Source organism: Sinohyriopsis cumingii, chromosome 5 (assembly GCF_028554795.1).
Source record: "Sinohyriopsis cumingii isolate HCF-2022 chromosome 5, ASM2855479v2, whole genome shotgun sequence".
NCBI lineage: Eukaryota > Metazoa > Mollusca > Bivalvia > Unionida > Unionidae > Sinohyriopsis > Sinohyriopsis cumingii.
In genome coordinates this window covers 45711300-45733909 of record NC_142965.1, presented here as the reverse complement: position 1 = coordinate 45733909, position 22610 = coordinate 45711300, and the positions used below count along the sequence as shown (strand labels likewise).

Here is a 22610-nt window from a genome sequence, read left to right as displayed (position 1 = left end):
CTGGGACATATATTAACATATAAGTTATGGAAATGATTCATCCAAACAGGCATAACTACACTGGGATATATATTAACACATAGGTTATGGAAAGGATTCCTCCAAACAGGCATCACTACACTGGGATATATATTAACACATAGGTTATGGAAAGGATTCATCTAAACAGGCATCACAAAACTGTGATATATATTAACATATAAGTTATGGAAAGGATTCATCCAAACAGACATCACTACACTGTGATATATATTAACATATAAGTTATGGACAGGATTCATCGAAACTGGCATCACTACACTGGGATATATATTAACATATAAGTTATGGAAAGGATTCGTCTAACTTTTCGATTATTCCTTCTATCGTCCGAACTGCAGCTAGTGCTAGCTATTGACATTCCTTCTATCGTCCGAACTGCAGCTAGTGCTAGCTATTGACATTCCTTCTATCGTCCGAACTGCAGCTAGTGCTAGTATTGACATTCCTTCTATTGTCCGAACTGCAGCTAGTGCTAGCTATTGACATTCCTTCTATCGTCCGAACTGCAGCTAGTGCTAGTATTGACATTCCTTCTATCGTCCGAACTGCAGCTAGTGCTAGCTATTGACATTCCTTCTATCGTCCGAACTGCAGCTAGTGGTAGCTATTGACATTCCTTCTATCGTCCGAACTGCAGCTAGTGCTAGCTATTGACATTCCTTCTATCGTCCGAACTGCAGCTAGTGGTAGCTATTGACATTCCTTCAGGATATGATCCACTGGAGTGATCTCGAAGTTGCAAATAAATCACTGACATCAGGAAAGCGGATTTACTCGGTATGTATCGTGTAACACTTGCAACTTCAATGACAAATAGCGGGGCGTTTGATTAATGGTAACGATTGTTATGGAAAAGTATTCTGACATTTCACATATGTTGGCGTTTTATGCAACTAACTCAAGAATTCATAAGGTTCAGAATTTGGATAAGGTCTGAGTAAACCAATATTTTCACCCACTAAATGCGATTTTTACAGCTTAATTCGACAGTTATGGTTATTATCTGACGGTATGCTTCTGTGATGTAGCAGCATCGAGCGATATCATAACACGAAGTCTTGGAATATATTAATTTTCCTGCAAACATTACATTAAATCCTATTCTTCATTTGATTCATTAATCAGGCCAATTATTTTCAACCAAGGATCCGGGAAACTATTTCTTTAGCTCTAGGCAAACATGTGTGGCGATAATTTCTTTCCAAAAATGTTCTTTTAATTTCATGCAAGTGTTTAAATGTTAAAAACCCTTTTGTTAACATCTTAAGCCAAATCGTGTCACATTGGTCTGGATCAGAGTCTAATATCTTCTAAATATAATGAGAATTTTATTTCAAATATATCACCTTTATTAGTACTTTTCTGTGCAGGGTACAACAAGATATTTTTAATAATGGTGCGGTAAAATCTGTGTTAAACTATGGAAAAGGGATTAATGGCATCCAAAGTTAGAAATTTGTTTGTCTGCGGATTATGTCCACAACAGTTTCTTTTTAAAAATACGGAGAAATAGTGACTTTATAAAATAAGTGTTTGCCTAATGCAAGGACCGTTAAAACATATGTTAGTAAACTTATCTAAAATTACTGTTTTCGAACATTGATAACTAGTTTTTAAATGTTTTAATTTAAAATGAAACTGTTCATGGCAGATCTCTTACATCTCGTGAAAAAGTACCACTTACAAATTGTAATTAATAAACTACAAATTAACATTTAATAATAATTTTAGAAATCAGCTTTTATTTCAGGTAAAAATCTTCCTAAAGATCTCACTCCGTTAGATGTAGAGAAAATATTACTTCCTTAATTACTTTTCCATAAATTGTTTCATAAATGTGATCAGTGGTTTAAGTTTCCAGACCCTCTATTTCTATCTAATGTCTTGCGATTAACATACCATCACTCAACGATATCATATAGTGCATGCCATGCATGTATTAGGAATATGTCCCCATTTTTCTTTTTACATACGTGTTACTTGGTAAAACTTGGGCATGAAAGTGGTTAATATAATTTCAAATTAAAATCCCGTCGCTGGTTTTACTCAGTATGGCACTCTTTTTCCAAGTCACTGACCTCAGATTCAGTCGAGGATAATACATGGAAATGAAGTTGTGTTCCAACTGTTACAAAGTGGAAACTTGTGTAGCTCTAACGCGTTATTGTTTTCAGATGGGTGACTTCATTACACTGCCACTCATATTAAAAGCAAACTTGAAAGAAGTTATTTCATATACAGGAGCGTGACAAAGTTCTGTAAATGAAATCATTCTTGTCTCGCCAGGCTTTCGCGAAAATTTGAAAGCCAAAGTTTTATGATTTCATTTGAGAACAAGAGTATAAAGAATATATTAGTCAATAATTAATTATATTAGAGACATAAATATCAGGATATTAAGAGGGAAATACAAACACGTTCTATGTAAAATTTAAAAACGTGAACCAAATTTTTAAACATGAGGCTCAAAAAACAAAAATCATCAATTGAATTAAAAGACATTTTCCTTATATTATTATAGTAGGAGCGACGCATACATGCAATAAGTAATGATAAACTTCTTTAAAGGGTTATATCCCTAAACTAGGACATGACATACAAGTTGAAAATATTCAGAGGTATTTTGTACTCGGCGTGATTAGCTCTCATAAAGTTACGGAGGTGTTTGATACGATTCCAAGTTAAACAACGTCATCTTAGTGTAGCATGTTAAATGTATGTTGTCCACATTTCGTTTTATATTTGGATATAAACTTTTCTGATATTCAATGTAAATATAAGCACAATTTAAGCATAAGGCGGATGATCTTCTGAATCACGAGATGAGAGATGGATTCATTCGGTAGCAGATATGCGTATATATGTATTTATTCATTCATTTCAAGTCATTGTTTATTCACAATGACTAATTATTAATTCGTTATGAGTAATGTTTTGTTTCAGACCATGGAGAACTGCTACATCTTATTCCGTAGCATTATTCGCGTCAAAGAAAACTTCTGCACTTTATTCCCTAACATGTGTGAGTAAGAAACTTCTAAACTTTGTTCAATAAAATCATTAATGACTACGAAAACTTGTACACTCTGTTTCCTAAAATCGTTAATGACTATGAAAACTTCTACATTTTGTTCCCTAAAATAATTTGTGACTACGACAACTTCTACACTTTATTCCCTACCATCATTAATAGCTATGAAACATGTTACACTTTATCTTCTAACATCATTCGGGGTCCCAGGTGGCCTGGTGGTCTCAAGCGTTAGCCTTTACCGATCACTACCATGTTAACTTTGTCCGCGTGCGTTCGAGTCTCAGGCTCGGTCTATGTGATCATGTGTAAAAGCTTGCCAGTAGCTTCCCTTTTGTCGGTGATTCTTTCTGAGGTTTTCCGGGGTCATTCCACCACCAGTTATACTGGCCACCATATCTTGTGCTGAACAATGGTGTTAAGCCCACAGGAACAACAACCCTAACTAACATCATTAGTTATATGAAAACTTTACACTTACACTTTAATGGTTTAACTTTAAATCATTGTATCTACCCCAGTGGTTAAAAGCTAATTTTATCCTTCTTGGACTAGCAGTCTCGCACCGTCCTCGCATAGCTCATATCAAATTTATCTCGCTATGCATAGCTCATATCAAATTTATCTCGCTAGTAGCAACTTCTAGTTGTTGTGGGTTCATATATATGTAGGTCCGCAGATTCTATACGTCTGAATGGCGCTCCAACCATAAGTCAGAATTTGGAATTCTCATTTGTTAAAATTCATGCTCTAGATAAAATACCAAGTCTGAAAAAACATTGTCGTATTTAGACTAGACTTAGCAAGAGCAGCGCATTGGACGCTAATGCTCCTTTTTTCTTCCAGTGATACTTCCAAATATATCAAAGACTGAAAAGGATAAAAAGACTCAAAAAAGAGGTGGTCAAAATTTGAGCAACAAATAGTGACATTCCGATTTGTAATGGTTGTCTGATGAGAGGCATAACTTTAACATTTGTCACCATTATTCAATCAAATGTCAGCTATTTAGGGCGAGATAGGAAAGAAAGGAACTCCTACCATGCCACGGCATAAATATTAGACGTATGATGATATTATCCGAAAGTAACAGTTGAATACAGCTACTGTTATAAAAGATATGTAATTTTTTCAGCAACTGATATTGAAGATATTTAACTTTCAGCAACTGATATAAAGATGTTACTTTCAGCAACTGATATAAAATATACGTTACTTTCAGCAACTGATATAAAGATGTTACTTTCAGCAAATGATATAAAATATACGTTACTTTTAGCAACTGATATAAGGATGTTACTTTCAGCAACTGATATAAAGATGTTACTTTCAGCAACTGATATAAAAGATATGCAACTTTCAGCAACTGATATAAAATATATGTATCTTACAAAAACTTTAACACAAACCTTTAACATTTGTGTCGACGTCATCGTCGCCGCCGCCACAGAAGAGACTACTGCATCTCACCATGCTGACGCAGGTGAGACAAAAATGTGGTACAAAAATGTTAAATCTGAAGTAAGCTGGAGTCCCGTGCAATATACTCATATCAAACTTCGCCTTTAGTATGCAATCTTATATTTTTCCAACTTTCTGAACCAAAGAAAACTACAACAATAAATAAATATTAAGAAAATAATATAAAAAATGGAGTAATACGTCTTTCATTATACACTTTAAAGATATATAATGTTGCAAGACATTTGTATGCTTGGACCTGCGTCGTAATGGTGTGGAACCATTGTATCAACGTATCACGTCATCACTAATGTGGGTGAATGCAATTATCAAGCATTTCAATAATTATGTTTTGTATTTTTTGGCATCGAACTGTTACACACTATTTTACCAAAGAAAATATTTTCAGTGTCCATGTGAATTTCATTGGCAACAATGAAAATATATAGATGAAATTAAATATCTTAATTCAAGTCGGCGAATATTCAAAACGGGCGGTGAGTTTTAGAAACATATCAAAAATGTCGAATATGATGCTAACTTCAAGTGAAGTCAATGTAAGACTGCAAAAGCGATTTGACTTTGTTATATCTTTGACAGTGAACCAAAGAAGTCCGGCGCATAATTAATCATTGCACGAAAATCTGTACCCTCGCTGAAAGCTGACTATTAGACAGTTGCTCTCCGTTCTTGCTTTCCCCAACATTTCAGAAAGGGAAAGGAAAGCAGAATGGAACTAAGACTACGAGCTTCAGAATTAATAAACATGCACGGTCCTTCGGTCTCGTTTAAATTTAGCTAGTCTGTATAAATACAACAAAATAAAATTATATCGAACTTTTTTTGGACTGTAAATAATCAGAAAGAAGTCAAACAAGACTTCTCTTTTAAACTTAACATGAGTTAATCGTTTTGCTCAGAAAGGTTGGGGATTTTTTTCTTCCGGTCGGTTCATAACATTGTCGTGCGCAACATTAGACTTAAATGTTTATTTTCAATACTACACCCTTGGATATAAATCGAGATTATAGATCAAACAAAACTGGCAGTTAATCGAAGTGGAACCTCAGCTGGCATTGTTGTTATTGCAAATAACGATGTTAGCTGGAAGTAACATATTTCGATATTTTAAATTACAGTTAACGGCGATTTACTTCAAACAATGGCAGACATCATCATACTGTGATCACAGGCAGACGACTGGGAGCCGTTTTCACAACCTAAAAGCGCTATTGTCTGTTTGATTGTGCTCGCGATTGGCTTTCGTAATCGCAAAGGACACGTTAACACTTATTCCTACCGATTTATATGAGTACAATCTCTCTCACTCTCTAATATATATATATATATATATATATATATATATATATATATAGTGTGTGTGTGTGTGTGATTGTGCATCTATGTGAGAATTATCGTATTTGTGATATGTGATATATGTTTGTGAGTGAGAATGCAGTCCCGCAAAATAAGAAGATACATTTTTAGCAAAATTGCGAACTAATCAGGTACGATATATGAGCCGTTGCATACTTCTGAAGGAGGTGCCTCGTTCAGTTATGTTGGGTGTTACGACTGTTGCTCATCAAACCTGTCAAAGTAAGTACACTTCAAAAACGTCGACTTAATAGGGTTGGCGAGTTAACCGAGGTCGAGATAAGTGGGTTCGACTGTATAGCGTAACATCCTTTTTGGTGATGAATATGACATGTAAACTTGTATATATCCGTGTGTTTTTCTACAGTTGATTCTACGGTGTGTCGAATAGGCCAGGTATAATAAAAGAGATGACACTTAATTGTACAATTAGTTATATACATATTTTTGTCGTGATTTAGTGACATTTGTCTGGAGTGTGATAAATAGTTATTTATGTTGTTTTGTGTATGACTTTTGAACACTGGGTAAATTAGGTTTTATTTGTTCTACGTTGTAGCTATTTGCATAGATATCGTTTGCTTTTGAAAGTTGAATACAAGGTGGCAGCTTAATGTGGCGGGTGTTTATATAAAAGGGAAATATTCGAATAAAGTCTTATATTTGGTAAATTTTGCCTTGAACCCATTATTAAGATACCAAAACGCGGTTAGAGATTGAAACTCAAGATTCATTAATTAATAAAATATAGAAAACTGAATAACCAATTGCAATATAATGGACGGATAGATTTACAAATAACAAATAACAACACTTTATTCAGTAATTTAGGTCACTGTCCTATATCACAAAATACAATACAAATAAATTTAATATAGGCCATGGTTTAAAGAAGTTAAATATGGTGTTCATCATGAGTATAGACACATAATTTCCAATAATTGGTGCATTATTTTATATAGATGTTACTACCTCTAAGTGTATTATTCACTATTCATTGAGTTATCAAAGACTAAGACAAAAAGCCAAATTGACGTAGCAAGAAAGATTTCTTATAATTAATATATTGATATGACGCATTAGGGATACAAATCTTTCGACAGACAGAAAGAGATAATAAACTTCATTGATAGATGTACAGTATGCACAGAAAGGCATGTGAGCAGAGGATATGAAAATACTCCAGACTGTTCTTTTTGGGGATCATCATAATATGTGGGATTAAAAGCCGCGTCATTATTATTGTCCCCACAATACTAACAATTGTGTCATTATTATTGTCCCCACAATATATGGCGAACTATGTCTTCATCATACAATGCTGCTTATAGCCAAGACAGGCCTTCCTTCTTTTTTTGTAGGCACTGCTATCAGGGTTGTTTAGGCTGACTAGAATGTATTTTATATGCAAACAGTATATGCAGCAAAACAACACGTGTTCACTTTCTCCAAATGTTATACAAAATCCAGTTCTCCTTGCCTATAAATGAATTATTCATAAGTGTCAGTGGCATTTCATTATAACTACATAAGGACTCCATATTCATGTATAAGGCATCTATGTGTGTGGACACAAAGGTGTAGATATTTTTGTATTGTACAAGGCATATATGTGTGTGGACACAAAGGTGTAGATATTTTTTGTATTGTACAAGGCATATATGTGTGTGGACACAAAGGTGTAGATATTTTTTGTATTATTACACGCTCGCTGCTAAATGTTGCAGGATACTTTATTGAAAGAAATGGGACGTCACGTTACCCATAATATGCAGCCATGTCGTAAGAATCCGAGTACCATCCCCGCCCACCTGTTTCTAAACTGTGCATGAGCCCTTAAATACCTATAATCGGTTACAGATATTGTTTGAAACGGACTATATAGGATCTACATTGAGCGAATATATATCTGATCCTTTGGATGCATAACACAACGCCCTTTCACAGTAAATTGCAGTACGCTTTGTGCTCCCCTGAACAAGCAAAAACCAATAAATAATACTTAAGTTTATTTATTCATATAAAAAAATACATGTATCGGCTCTAGAGAGAATGTATCCACAAACCGGTGCGTATCTTATCGCAAAAAATGTGAAGTGCATTATAAATAACGCACGTGATACTAAAGCTGAATAAGAGCACGTGTATTGTTGTATTATAATGCTGCAGATGTTATGACGTATCACTGTTTTCCGATTTACTTTATTATAGGTAAGCTCAACCCTAACAAATGTGAGCGTTAGCTCTAGAAATTAAATGAGTAATGGAATTAATAAAGTTGTGCGTGTGTGTGTGTGTGTGTGTGTGTGTTTGTGCGTGCGTGCGTGCGTGCGTGCGTGCGTGATTTGGATTTTTAATGTAGCTTTGAAAAAATTTCAGTCATATCGCTACGATGTCTGCAGTGTGACAGTTTATAGTGATGTCATGCACTGGGGCATCATGCCGCAGACACGTAGCGCGAGGTCCCACCCAGTAACATTATCCTTACACCAGGCCGACCTGTCCTGACACTAACCTCCTAATGCTGAGCGCCAAGCGAGGCAGCTGTTTGTACCATTTTTATAAGTCTTTGGTATGACTCAGCCGAGGTCTGAACCCGCGACCTCCCGCATCAGAGACGGAAGCTCAAACCACTAGGCCAACGGAGTGATTTAAGTCGCTAAGTTACTCATCGCTTATTGCGCCTGAAAAGTATTCATCTGATAAGTTTTCAAGCTAATGTCATAAAGCTGGCTATAGACCAGAATGTAATCAACGCAAAACTTTCACTCTAAAGTTGAATGTTATTAGTTAAATTACAAGAAAAATATGGCAGTATCATGAATTTGCATTAATTGCTGTACTTCAGTACGGTTAAACTAGATCTGCTTTACGTGCAAAATCATGTTTGAGGTTGAATTGTATTTTATTTCTTGATCTTGCCGTTTATCTCGTATCACATCAATGCAAGTCATTCGGAAGAGGTGCCATGATGGTAGAAATCAATGTAGCATCGCTGTTTCTCGCATTAAACTGGTCTGTTTCCGGCGCACTCATTATGGCGATATCATTACGATGTCATAAACGACACTTGATGGTTGCAGTACAAAAGATTGTGACGTCAATCAGTTTTCCTGGGACTTGAACTGATTGCAATAAAAATTCAATTACGGGATGGAACAGAACAGACAAGAATGAATGGTGATTACAGATTTTACTCGCTTATAAGTCTGATCCAGCTTCAAAAATAACAGCATAATGCGCTGGCAAATCACAATCTATGTCGTTTATTCTACTGATTACTCCTAACAAACTGCATTGACTAAGATCTACCTGTGGATTATTCGACGGCAGACAGGGGTCTATGCAGTTTGGAGATGCAACCGCCTTATAAGCAATTACAGATGGTTCTACACCTACAAATAACTCACAGGGAGACCATTAGAAAATATAAGACAATGGCTATTAGATTTCGATATTTCATAGGAGATAACAATGCATCTTTTTTGTCGCACTCTTAATTCCATCTTCTTGGCGACTTATTGCCAAATAGTGAGCATCATCTTCCTCCTTGGCTAAATATTAACTATATGTCGAATATAAACTTAAAGCAAAGACCTCACTACTAAGCTTTAAGTAGATTTTTATCTTTAGGGGCTGCTTGGAAGTCACGCGATGTTTTGGTTCACTATTTGTAAATACTGAGAAAAATTGAATTCAAAGATATCGATATATTGCACATTTTTCCCATTCATGACTCTTGGTGCGACGTGGGAATACGAGAGCTGAAATCCGACATGTTACGTAAATACTTAATGTTTAACAAATATTTATATTGTTTCTGACGTAATGGTAGTGAACGTCAAAGAATCTGACGCAAGTAAATAATTCAGGGGACAAATATAGATAATGATACAGCAACATCAAAGCAAACAAATAAGATAACTTAAGTGCTGTCCTTTTCTTCCGTACGATTAAAATAAGGAAATGTAAAAAGCTTTGCTTAGTAGTATAGATATGAGAAAGCTGGGCCAACCATCGAACTATACATTTGGGGAAGATGACAGAAATATTTCTTGAGCTAAAAAAAACTCAAACAACGTCGATATCAAGATATAAACGTGTATTTGTAAATAAGTCTGTATGGGATAAAGCTGTTATCGAAGATAGTTGTTTGATGAGTAACAAAACAATGAATAAAACCTTGGAAATTTTATTACGAAATCGAGACAGTGATGGTTACGTTTTACATTTGAAGATGACAACATAGAGATAAGCTTGACGAATCATGACAGCAAGTTGATTACAACAGCACAGCGTAAGTATTAAATAAATTTGACAGAGTATATACACAATGATGTTTGATTCAATTTGAAAAATGTAATGACGAATACAGATCAAATTAACTGATCAATATATTCAGTGCATATCAACTGGTACAGATGAAAGTCCTGCATTTAAAATAAGCGAAACATAGTTACAAATTTCCTAATTTAACCGAGTAAATATATAAAATCAGGCAAGTAATTGCATGTGACCCTTTTGATTACAAATTAATAGACTGGAATTAAAAAGATATAGAAGGCATGTAGTATGTACAAGAGTTATCTCTCTGTGACAAAGATTATGACACATACAAAGTTGGACAGATTTTAAAACAAAACGGACTAATAGTAAAAATTATGTAATTGTGAAATGGAAAGGATATGATGAACCATTTAAGAAATGGCATCCAGCTGAAAATATTGTGCTATTAAATAAATGATGTATAAATAGTCCACATCTTTTTTTGGTTACGTCATGCTTCACCCCCACCACACACCCCGCAGGCCTCGCCTTTAGTAGAAGGCACAAAAATGCACCTCTTCATTTGAAAAAGCGCAAAAACTTTAAGATTTTGCTAGATAATGCATTTCTAGAATGTAACGGTTGTGGGAACTACGTGTTTTATGTGTTAAATACCAGATGGGAAAAAATACGCTCTAAATTATTATCAATAAGCAACAAATGGTACGCACGAACAAAGTGATACAGAGACTGAAATCTAAAAATTGAGATACTGTCCTATCATGATAGTAAAGAGTATACAAGAAGAAATAAAAAGATAAAACATTAAAAAATATGTTGTTTAAGTTAACAATATACTAAACAAAATACGAAATGCTGATGCGGTATAACGAAATATAAGTCTGTCTGTGAGGTTTTGAACAAATTTAACGGTAATGAAAAATCAAATAATTGTTGATGCATTGATAAGATCACTTAATCGCTTCTCAGATTTTTGTTCAGACAAGGTATAGTAATTGTGAAATAGAAAGGATATGATGAACCATTCAAGAAATGGCACCCAGCTGAAAATATTGTGCCATTAAATAAATGATGCATGAATAGTCCACATCAACACAATCGACAATTCCTTTTTGTGGTAAAACTTTTGTTTATGATACAAAATATAAACGGACTTACAAACTTTTATCGGAATGAATTACCACAAAATGAACAAAATCAGTTAATCTTTGTGGATGTGCTATAACACATAGATCCGGTAAACCTTAGCAGTGAGTGTCAAAGTTTCAATTTTCGTAGAATTTTCATCTGCCATTGAATTTTATTTGCAATTGAAATTAAACTACCTTAATAAATGGTTGATTCAATAAGTATTTAAGACATACTTGTCGCCAGGGTTATGCTGAAGCACGTGTACCAAAGGTATAGGCAAGGTTCACGAAAAATAACGAGTCATAAGCAACGTGCACCGCACGTAAAACGAGTCGTAACGTGTTAAAAATGCAACAAAGAAATAAAAACTGATACAGGAATGGAAAATCAAACTGCAAAATGTCAGAGATGTAAGGACGATGTAACAGAAACTAGTATTACAGTGGATGAAATTCAACAATTAGAGAGTGACAAATAAAAAAGAATGATGTAAATTTGGAAAACAATGAATATACACTAAATATATTTGCACAATAAAGTCCAATTACATGAACGAATTATAGGTGAATATTGTTCAGCACATTATTGTATAGTCTCAGTAATGGACTTGACAAGATTAACTTATAAACTATGACATCATACTCTTTTTGTATAGCATCTTACACGTGTGCATCGATTAAGTTTAACACAATAAATTGGTGAAATCATTGGAACCAAGTTAATATATCAAACTTCTTTACTGAAATTTTGTTTCACATATATTATTGACGACATAACTTGAACTTGTAATGGCTAACTATTTAAAGGTACCGATCATAATGTGACACGTCACATAAACATAATTATTGAAACTGAGCAGTACAGATGGCAATATGTGGGTGAGAAATTTTATACCAGCATATAATATCCAGACATATACCATAATAAGCCAAATCAGCAAGAAGAATTAATGTTTCTTTTAAGATGCCACGTCTGCTGTCTGAATGTAAAATACCTTTAATTCACGATCATATTCAAATAAAATAAAAATTGCATATGTATGAAATAAATTAATTTGATGTGCAACAATTTTAAGATTCCACAAAAGTGTGATGGACGATACATCAAAAAAGAAAAAGAAGACACTCAATCGATACTCGCTCAAAACAGCATAAAACTGTACACCAAGGTTTTGGGGAGTTTAAACTTGCTGTTGTGATTCCTGTTTATAAATGTAAATATAGGTTCGAAACAGGTATTGTTTAATGCTTGAGAACATAATATGGCAAACAAAGATGAAGATACTGAGTTGCCCTTACCTATTTAGGCAAGACAGTAACCGATCTACGAAGAAAAATGGTCAAACTGAATCAGATTATAAAATTTCATGTAATTCGTACACTAGATTCCAAGGTGAAGAAAACAACAACAACAACAAAACCGATCATCTATTTCAGTCTGTTTTGATAATATCGGACAATGTAAAGACGTTAATGCCGCTTTTAATTGTATAAAAGCAAGGTTGCGACACATACGACAACAATACGGTAAAATTAAGAAACCCAAATAACAAATTCAAAAGTGAAATTCTAATATGCTCCTGGTGGTGACGGTATATTTTTGTTACCAAGTGACATGCTTATAAAATGAATTGTTTACTTCGACAAAGAAATTAAGTGATTTATTTAAACTAGGATTAAACCCCGACATTAATGTTGAAGTAGTAAAGAACACTATTACAAAGGTTCAAAAATAATACCTGATCCTTCCACGATAAATTACAGAGAATATAAATGGGAGAAAAAGTCAGTAAAACATGTATAGAAAAAGGATCATGATCATGATGGTCTAGTTGTCACATCAGTCAACACGACTTTGCCTCTAGGCTGAAGTAGAGATGGGGTAGGAAAAACAACATACTATAGACAAGAAAAGATTTTTTGTATCACATTTTGCTTGTGAATAATCTTTCTATATTATACTTAGAGGTATTTGTTCCCTAACATTTTCATTATTCCTTTCAATACTTTCTCTAAAAGTTCGTTCCTACCGTGTTAGTATACAACTACTTGACATTTTATGCTCCCATCACTTTCAAACTGTTCTTACAATACTAATCGAAGGTTTAAACCGTTATCTTTTTGATATACATTTCAACATTAGGTTTGATATATTTTATAATACAATCGGCAACTTCTGCAGCAGCTGTATAACTCCTAAATCCACCTTTCTCTTGTGCAATTAATAATCTTTTCACAGCAGATGGAAGTCCTCCACTTTCAAATTTCCTGTGGTATGCTTTAATTGTGATGTGAGCTTTCCTTCCCTTTTCATGACATGGCTCATCACTTGATATTGTTCGTATCTATATTTCTCCAATTTACTTTATTTTGTGAGATGGGTGGGGGGCAGGTGGATTCATAGTTTGCTTTTCCTCCTTAATAGGCAACACCAATGTGTCACCTCCATTAATTTGTCCTATTATAAGCAAAGACTTCTTTATAGACTCTAGAAAGTGCTAGCATTGAGTTGGTGTCTTGCCATTTTGTTTTGCATAAAAGAATGATTTTGGTTTGTATTTTAAAGTTGGGCCTCGCTAAACGGTTTTGAGAATTTATTCATTCGAAGACCTTTCTTTATATCATCATTGTATAAATCAAAGATCATTGGTGTGGCGTCAATAATTTGCATTGCCAAGTCATTATCATAGTTGATAGAATATTCAATTTCTGTTTGAACTTCGTGTACGTATTCATTATCTTCATATGAATCATTTTCAAACGAATAACGAAAGTCATCACAACCCTTTGTCAATGTACTTCAGTTACAGAAATAAAGACAAAGTGGACAAAACACGACTCGAAAAAGCATTGTGATTTATGGATATATCAAAATCTCCATTTCTACTGAATTATAGACAGGAATTGAACTTAGTTATTGTAAATCTAACATGCAAATGGATTTTCGGTAAATATTTAAACGGAAGCTATATTCGAATGACATAGGAAATGTTTGTGACTGCTAGAACTGCTATATTTTTCAATATTATTGTCAGATATTGTAGTTTATAGTCTGATACAAATTATTTGCAGAGTTCTTATAATCGACAATTTATATACTTTGCAGAAAGAACTAAATAAGGATTTATAACTTCAAATAAGAGTAGATACTTCATTAGATTTGTTTTTTATTTGATAGTTACTTTATCTGCATTGAATGCAATTCTGATAACATCCATACATATTACTGAAGTTAGACATCTTGAATTACTCAACCTTTCTTATATGGTCTTCTACGGATTTCACTGATGGCATATTAGCCGTTTTATGTTTGATGTTTTCGATGGTTTTCATGTATTTGGTGTTTGCTAGGTGAAAACGTTTCCCTGTTACAGAGGATTACAAAAATCAAATGATGAACAAAGAACAGTGTGACGAATGTGAAGATCATCTTTGCTAATACCTTCAGGTTAAGTGGCTAGACACCATGACGATAGATGTCAATACATGAGGCAAATAACATTTTCAATTTGCTAATTAATTTTATGTTTCTCCTTAATGCTTATAAACTTCCTCTTCTTGCTGTTTGAATTAATTCTAAACATTGTCATTATCGTTGTTTCTTTGTCTGTATTATATCTTCGTAGTGCCTTGCGTTTTCGTCTCTCCATATTTTAATATCATATTTTGTGTGCTTTCTAATTATTCCCTTGTATTCTCAATATTTACTTTTACATGGTTTACATTTACACTACTCTTGTCAAAAGACGTATCTTTTGTTTCGCCACCTTAGAACATGTTTTAAAATCCATCTCACTTTAAGCAATCAGATTTCAAAATTATGTTCACTCTTCAAAGAATACTTGTAAGCTGACTTACAAGTAACATCTGTTCAAATTCTAGTTTGTACTGATACATCCTCCGTAGTTTCATTCAAATTATTGGAAAGATAGAGAAGGAAGATGAAAGCGAGGTTAGCAAAGAGCATGAAAAGATTCCTATAATTTATCATATAATTCAACTTAGTAAACGTTCACATTAATTATGTTTAAAAAGGCTGAGCTGAACGTTTACAGATAGAAAAAGAGGACTTTTCAAAGTCGAAGAGTATAAAGTACAGGTGCAGAGCACCACAAAGCACAAGATGTTGCAACCACACTGCATGAAACAAAGTATGCATGTTAAAACAGTACGATTTAATGTTTGAAAGTTGTTTCTTTCTATCTTGTTTATCTAGTAAAAACGTAGGGTTGTTTCTGTTCTTATATTATTGAGATAACAAACCTGTACAATCCAAGTCGTTCAATTACATAATCATCAATAACATGAAAGATAAACATGAGAAGACTTTTTGACTTCATATGTCCCAATACCACGTATGATGTAATGTTTAATACAATGCATAAGAGATAATTGTTGAGTGAAACAAATAATATTATTAACTCTTTTCACCACGCATTATTTAAATCTAATTTTACAGTCTCAACCAGTATGCTTTGAAAACAGATATTGAAGAGGCTATTAGGTACTGCTATCAAGCTTGGATGCTGGAGAAAATGACAAAGCTAATTATTTAATTTCACTTACTTCACAACCGACGTCTAGATAGCAAATGCACTTTTACCTGCCAAAATTAATAATACTGTCATAACAATTATACAATATACATAACCAAATGCAGCATAGAATTGTTAAAATGTAATAACCAGAGGTATTTCCTGAATCCGATATAGTTTGTGATTATATATCACAAAAATTAATAATGTCTCAGATGTTTTAATGGCTATTATTCGAATTCAGTTAAATGGATACCTATTAAAATTAACCTTTTCAGTGAGACTTTGTTTCATGCAGTATACGCTCAGTGCAAACATTTATAGAGTGGTAACATAAGAGATTGAATATCAGCATAGAAGATAAAGATGGAAGTTGGGTTACCTTTAAGAAGTTCTGATGAGATCTAGCAGTTGCGGTGCCACAATATTTATAGATGCAAAGCCATATGAACAGAGGATACAAAAATACTGAGACAGACAGCCCAAAGATTTAACTTTCTTTTTTAAGGCAGTTCAATAGACACTCGCTCCGTCTTGATACTCATTGCCATGTGGTGTAAAGTGACCATATGTCTGAATATCTAGTTTTTCCTATTCTGTATTGTTTTCGGGTTCTTCTGAGTCACTGGGGGCACGGTGCAGCACACTGACACGCCCTTCCCCCCTTTACATTAAGGTGTTAATTATATATATATATATATATATATATATATATATATATATATATATATATATATATATATATATATATATATATATATATATATATATAACTGACATAATATAATCCTTCGTTATGCGTCCATGTATGATAGGGAAATTCCACCAGATGTAAAATTATCTGATTCCAAGGGTGGAATTGTCCTATCTTACACCAATGTGTGATAAAGGATTATTTTCCTCACATTCCTGAAAGAAATATGACGGTCGAAATCAAAATGGTGTATGGTGGATACGGATGCAACTTTCAAACAATATAACACCCGTTTCAAATGTCATGCCTATACTATACGGCGTACAAGTTGGGTTTTGACATTAAATAATGTTTAGTCACATTTTGGTGCCCTTCTTGTAGAGTCGGTCATGCCAACGGCATGTCACGGCATCTGATTCGTGTAATGTAGATAGCTTGCACATTAATATAAATGTGAAAAGCTACAAATAAAGTCCACTCGTATTCATAAGATTACACAAGACAAACATAAATAATGAAACAATCCTCGATGAAACGTTGATCTAGAATCGATTTACGATTCATAAATAATAATGAGAGTAAGAATCTCAAATAAATAACAATTACATTTGCGGCTTTTTCGACTCGAAATCGGACTGTAGTTAAATCGATCAGGTCACGTGTGAGGTAAATACGGATTTTTTGCATTGGCTTTTGGCTTTGAAAATCTCGATCCATTCTGATGTGGAATATGATATTCTCTTGTCGTAAAATAGCGAAGAGGTTTAACTGTATACAGTATTCGGTATAGATGTACGTCAATTCAAGTGTTCCACATTGATGTAGTAGATGTAGCAAGCTAAATCAGCATCTGCCCCTCCGCTATCTGATTGGCTATAGCTCAAAGAAACAGATCCAATCTGATTCATCGTTACATTTTCTTCAGAAGAATTTGACAAAAATCATAGCAGCCGCGTTACACAATGTTTTTCTTTCAAGTCAAAGGTACTTGAACATCATGGAAGTTACCATAATGAAAACCGAACAACACGAGCAACAAACTCATTAGTAAATCAATATTTCTGGCTATAGATAGTAACTTTCATAAGCAAGAGGACCTTTGACATGCGAAAATATGGTTGCCATATTGATTCGATATGCATGGTTTTTATTTTGCTTTGACTCAGTCCGTCGAGGTTCCAGACCATTTTGAGACTAATGCGACTGAGACTGACTAGTAATCAAACACCATAATGACAAGGTTTCCGCAATTTTAAGCCCAATAGGAATAGCAGACTTTTATTATAAAAAACTATGATCGTAACTTATATGACTTATGCTGTAGTCATTAGCTAATATACCTATATTCTCCATCTTCGCTAGTACTTTTATACAGGCAAGAACTCAGCTGCAAAACAATCATGGTGAGGTTTTTTTTAAAAACAATATGCAGATTTTCTTAGAAACCGATGCTTTCTTTCAGTTGATATATTATCTGTAAAAAGGAATAATTAGTATGTTGCTTATGATAATATTGATTATTTCCTACAATGGTATTTTGAAAAGCTCAGTTTGTCGAACCATCTTACCTCCATTTTACCATTGCTTCCATCCATCGTACCTTCTTCTCTGACAGTGTCATGCAGAATCGCACGCTCACAGCACACACACATTAACTTGCCATATTTCATGGTACGTTTGGATATAGTAGAGAGATCGTGACTAAGGCAAATAAAACCCTTTAAACCTTTGACCATCTTTCTCCTTCCGTCACAGTTTGTATCACCACCATTTCATCGGCCACTTGTGCCAACTTGAAGCTTTGATCAGTGAAACTAAATGCAGACTTTTCTTGTAAAAGTTTTGTTACAAACGCATATCTGCTGTAAGTTACAAATTCTGTACCAAACAGAGTTGGGATTTTTTTTAAACACAAAAGAAAACCGCAAACGCCGAAAATTATATTCTTGTAATTCACAATATAATATAATCCTTCATTACCTAGTATAGGCCTTATAATTGATATATATATTGGAGTCTCATACATTTATCAAATAAAACCAGCGTAAAATCACTTTACAAAAATTAACCATTTCTCGCTTAGAAAAGACCCAAGAATTTGCAAGATTTTCTAATTCGAAGTAAAGAGACAGAAATAAAAAGATAATTTTCGTCATCTAAATATAACAGACACCGGCTCTCTCAACGTGCAGACATAAGAGAAAGTATTTATTTTAGTAGCGCTAATACAAATGAGGTATTTTCTCTACGTTAAAACACTAACTGCATATCAGCTGACGTAATCTATTTAATAAAATGTAAAACAATGCAGCATGCTTATGTTGGACAAACACTTCAACAAGTTTCTAAGTTAAATTATTATAGAGATCTTCAGTTTTCCTCTAATATTTCAACATACTTTAACACCAATAATCACTCTCTACTCGATTTTACTTTCATGCCAATAGATATTGTGCATGGTGATATGAAAAGATTCATACAAGAAACTTATTGGATTCATAAGTTAGATATTTTGTATCCTAATGGCCTTAAGCCCAATACACTATATAAAATTGTCTTTCTTTTAAATTGCTATACTATATACCCTTTATAATAATACAATTATATGTATGACCTGTTTGTCTCTATTTTGTTTTATTATTGTAGTAAACAAAGCGGATGAATGCTTAGGTCCAACAGGGAGAACGTGTTATCATGAGGTGAAACTACATAGAAAATCTGTATGATCTATATGAAATATGTTATTGCAATATAATGAGTCACGCATGGGAAATACGGCTAAGAACCCAAGCCACAAGTTATGTTCTCTCTCTCTCTCTCTCTCTCTCTCTCTCTCTCCATTATGACTAAGTTGAGACGGGTTTCCTTAAAAGCACTTTAAAAATGTTTATATATCAAACTGATGAACGAACGCCTTTCCCTGAGCTCTTTGATGAATAGCCTGAAAAAGTATATCAACAATGATTGAGCTATTTTCGTACCTGGAGTATATCATCTTGTGCAATATGTGCTGCGTCGCTGCGTTCGCTCATTATTCATATGGTTATGTTAATCAGAGTGCCTGGTAGCATTCCTCCTGTCCAGATTGTTTCTGGGAAAGGACAAATACTCGCAAGGCCTGGTTCTGATTCAAGCTAGCGGCTGATGGATCTTGGTCAAATGGCAAGCCTGCCGTTGTTGTTACACCATGCCGGTCTGCTGGTCAGGAAGATGACTGTCGCCATGCGTTACACTAGCATGTATAGTTAGGTTGAATCTCGAAGTTGGCCGAACCATATATCACTAACTTCAATATATGGGGTTACGGTATTTCTCATTATTTCTAATAACGATTAAACATTTCCCAATGATGGTGTTAAAAAAAAGCATTTTAACATTTACAGCAGTCATGTAAAAACATACATTCAACAGAAGTATGTCTAGAAAACATTGTCGCCGAATAGAAGCAACATAAATATCTATCTAAACTCAAAAGTAAATAAAATTTCAAACATATTTTTCTAATAAACTTGGTTTTAAAAACAATTTCAGCCTTTATACTCTCGTATTCATACTTACAAAACAGCTACGATATTAAGCAACTAAGAGAAATTTATGGGTATTTCGTTTCGCTTTTGGGTGACCTTATATATATATATATATATATATATATATATATATATATATATATATATATATATATATATATATATATATATATATATATATGGGTTTGTTATTTTTTATTTTCGTTTATCTCTGCCTGGTTATTTAGTGCCTTCCGCACTTATATTTTTATATCACAAAATGGTAGTAGAATGAATATAACTGTCTGTCAGTATGTCCTCCTGTTATAGTATTTGATTTCCATTTTCACAACCAATGTTATATAGACAACTCGAATAATTACCTCAAAGACGCGTATGATCCGAGACAGAGACGTCATTCCCTCCTTCAGGGTCACCATCACATTACACTGGCTCCTGATGTCCTTCTCGATAGGGGAAACAATTACCGCTCCATTCTGAAATACTTCCTCCTCCTCACTGATGGATCCGCCCCTGCTCTTCCTCTCCTGTTTCTCGAATTCAATGTTAGCGAGAGTTTCGAATTTAGCATCTTCTATTAAGCTTTTACGTCTCCACGATCCCCCATGCTGAAATGAAGGAAAAATACAAATATTTGATTTTTCTTGAACTTCATCCAGCGGGATGGCACTGTATATATATATATATATATATATATATATATATATATATATATATATATATATATATATATGAACGAATGTTGTGGCATACGAAGATAGAATCAATCATTAATTATCTCTAATTATCAAAAGCTATAGTAAAACTGTAGTTGTGTACGGCATGGACCTTCCTCTTTAAAGTTTCTTAGAACCTTTAAAGAATGTAGAGAATGTGTGTGTGTGTGTGTGTGTGTGTGATGAGGAGGAGGCCCTTGACGACTTTCTACGTTGTCTACCATATACGGTCCCACTGCAATCGAATTACAGTCAGTAAATAAGTATGTATTTATCCAAAAGCTGAATAATTGACAAAAGTGTGTTCGTAGACCTATAGATTCAATGAGAAAATATGAATGTGACCAAGCAATGAAACTAATTATTCCATAATTCACATTTCATTTGCAATTTATATTAGACATTTTAATAGCCAAAGGAACGTGAAATGACAACAAAATATTACGGTTTATGACAGGCATATTATTATTATTATTATTATTATTATTGTGTGTGTCAGCATTGCTACAGTATGATGCAATGTGTATAATCTATTTTCAAACTTCTTGATTGCAATAAAATATGAACTTCACTTCTTATAATTACAAATAATTATAAAATTAATACAAATAAATCAATTAAAAATTAAAAGAATTATATTTTAGGCTTTGTTTGCAATAGAATTAAAACACATCAGAATGGACGCATCAATACATCAGTGAACCCGTCAAGTTTACATGTTTATATATCGACACTAACACCTCACTTTGGAGATCATTCATATCAACAACCTGCATTAACTTATTGCGAATTTAGCTACGCGTGATACGATCTGAAGAAAACAGTACACGTGATAAGAACCTGTTCTTATCGATAATAGTTTGTCTTCTTTCCGCTTCCTGAGCATACATAGTTAAGAGGGTGGGTTGATAGTGGAATCGTGTCAAAAAGCAATCTTACTACAAACTGCGTCATCTAGAAAGAAAATAACAATAGTGTCTCAAAATATAGTTAGATATGGATTTACAGTATTGGTGCAGACATTTCAGACAAAGCATAGATTTGACTGGACGTGAGCTGGGCGGTGGGGTCGACTAAACATTGTCAAGTGAATGACATCATTGTTAATGTTAGCAGCTAACGTTTTAGGCGATACGTGACCAAAAAAATAACATATTATAGTTAGGTATATCCATAAATCGTAATTGATTTGGAATGGACGCCATACATTTAAGGTGCGCAGATACATCCAACTGCACTGTATCGCGAAATTCCAAGTGACAGCCCACTAGTCGCGCACCAACTGGGCCAATCAACTGTTGGTACACCCTGTTATAGTCCCTGTGACATTCATTTTTTTTTTCTTTCTCTTACTTTGCCTGGAGTGAGGAATGTTCGTTTGTATTAAACACAAGACAGCGTTAAAGTCTCAAGAGATACTATATGTTGATTACTTTTGTCCTCTTGACTTTCGCGTAGGATGACAAATCAAGCAAGAGCGATTCGGCCGGTTCCAGAATGATCGCTTGCACTAACGTTTGCATGAATTTAATAAATTTTAAAAATCGAAAGTAAGCTTAAAAGATACACTGTCTATTTCACTATTTCATCAATCGAGCTGGTATAGGGTTTCTGGTTCAAGCTCTCAAAACGATAGGCACCGCAACTCGCAGACCCGGGTTTTATTCTCCGTATGGGACGAATTAAAGATATCTAACCTATTTGATAACAGTCTTTCTCCCTATATTCTCACCTTATATTATCACATAACCTCTAGCAAGATTCAGTGACACTGCATTGACTGGTGTGTGTGTGTATGTGTATGTATGTA

General features: G+C 34.0%; 1 protein-coding gene across 1 annotated transcript in view; it reads right to left on the bottom strand.

The window, feature by feature from the left end:
- LOC149799068 (tyrosine 3-monooxygenase-like) overlaps positions 1-22610 on the bottom strand; it is a 44965-nt gene that overhangs the window by 13508 nt on the left and 8847 nt on the right. Inside the window, exon 2 of the mRNA XM_089958042.1 lies at positions 20447-20692. Within this exon, the coding sequence (XP_089814168.1) occupies positions 20447-20692 (246 nt within the window). The remainder of the gene's footprint in view (positions 1-20446; positions 20693-22610) is intronic.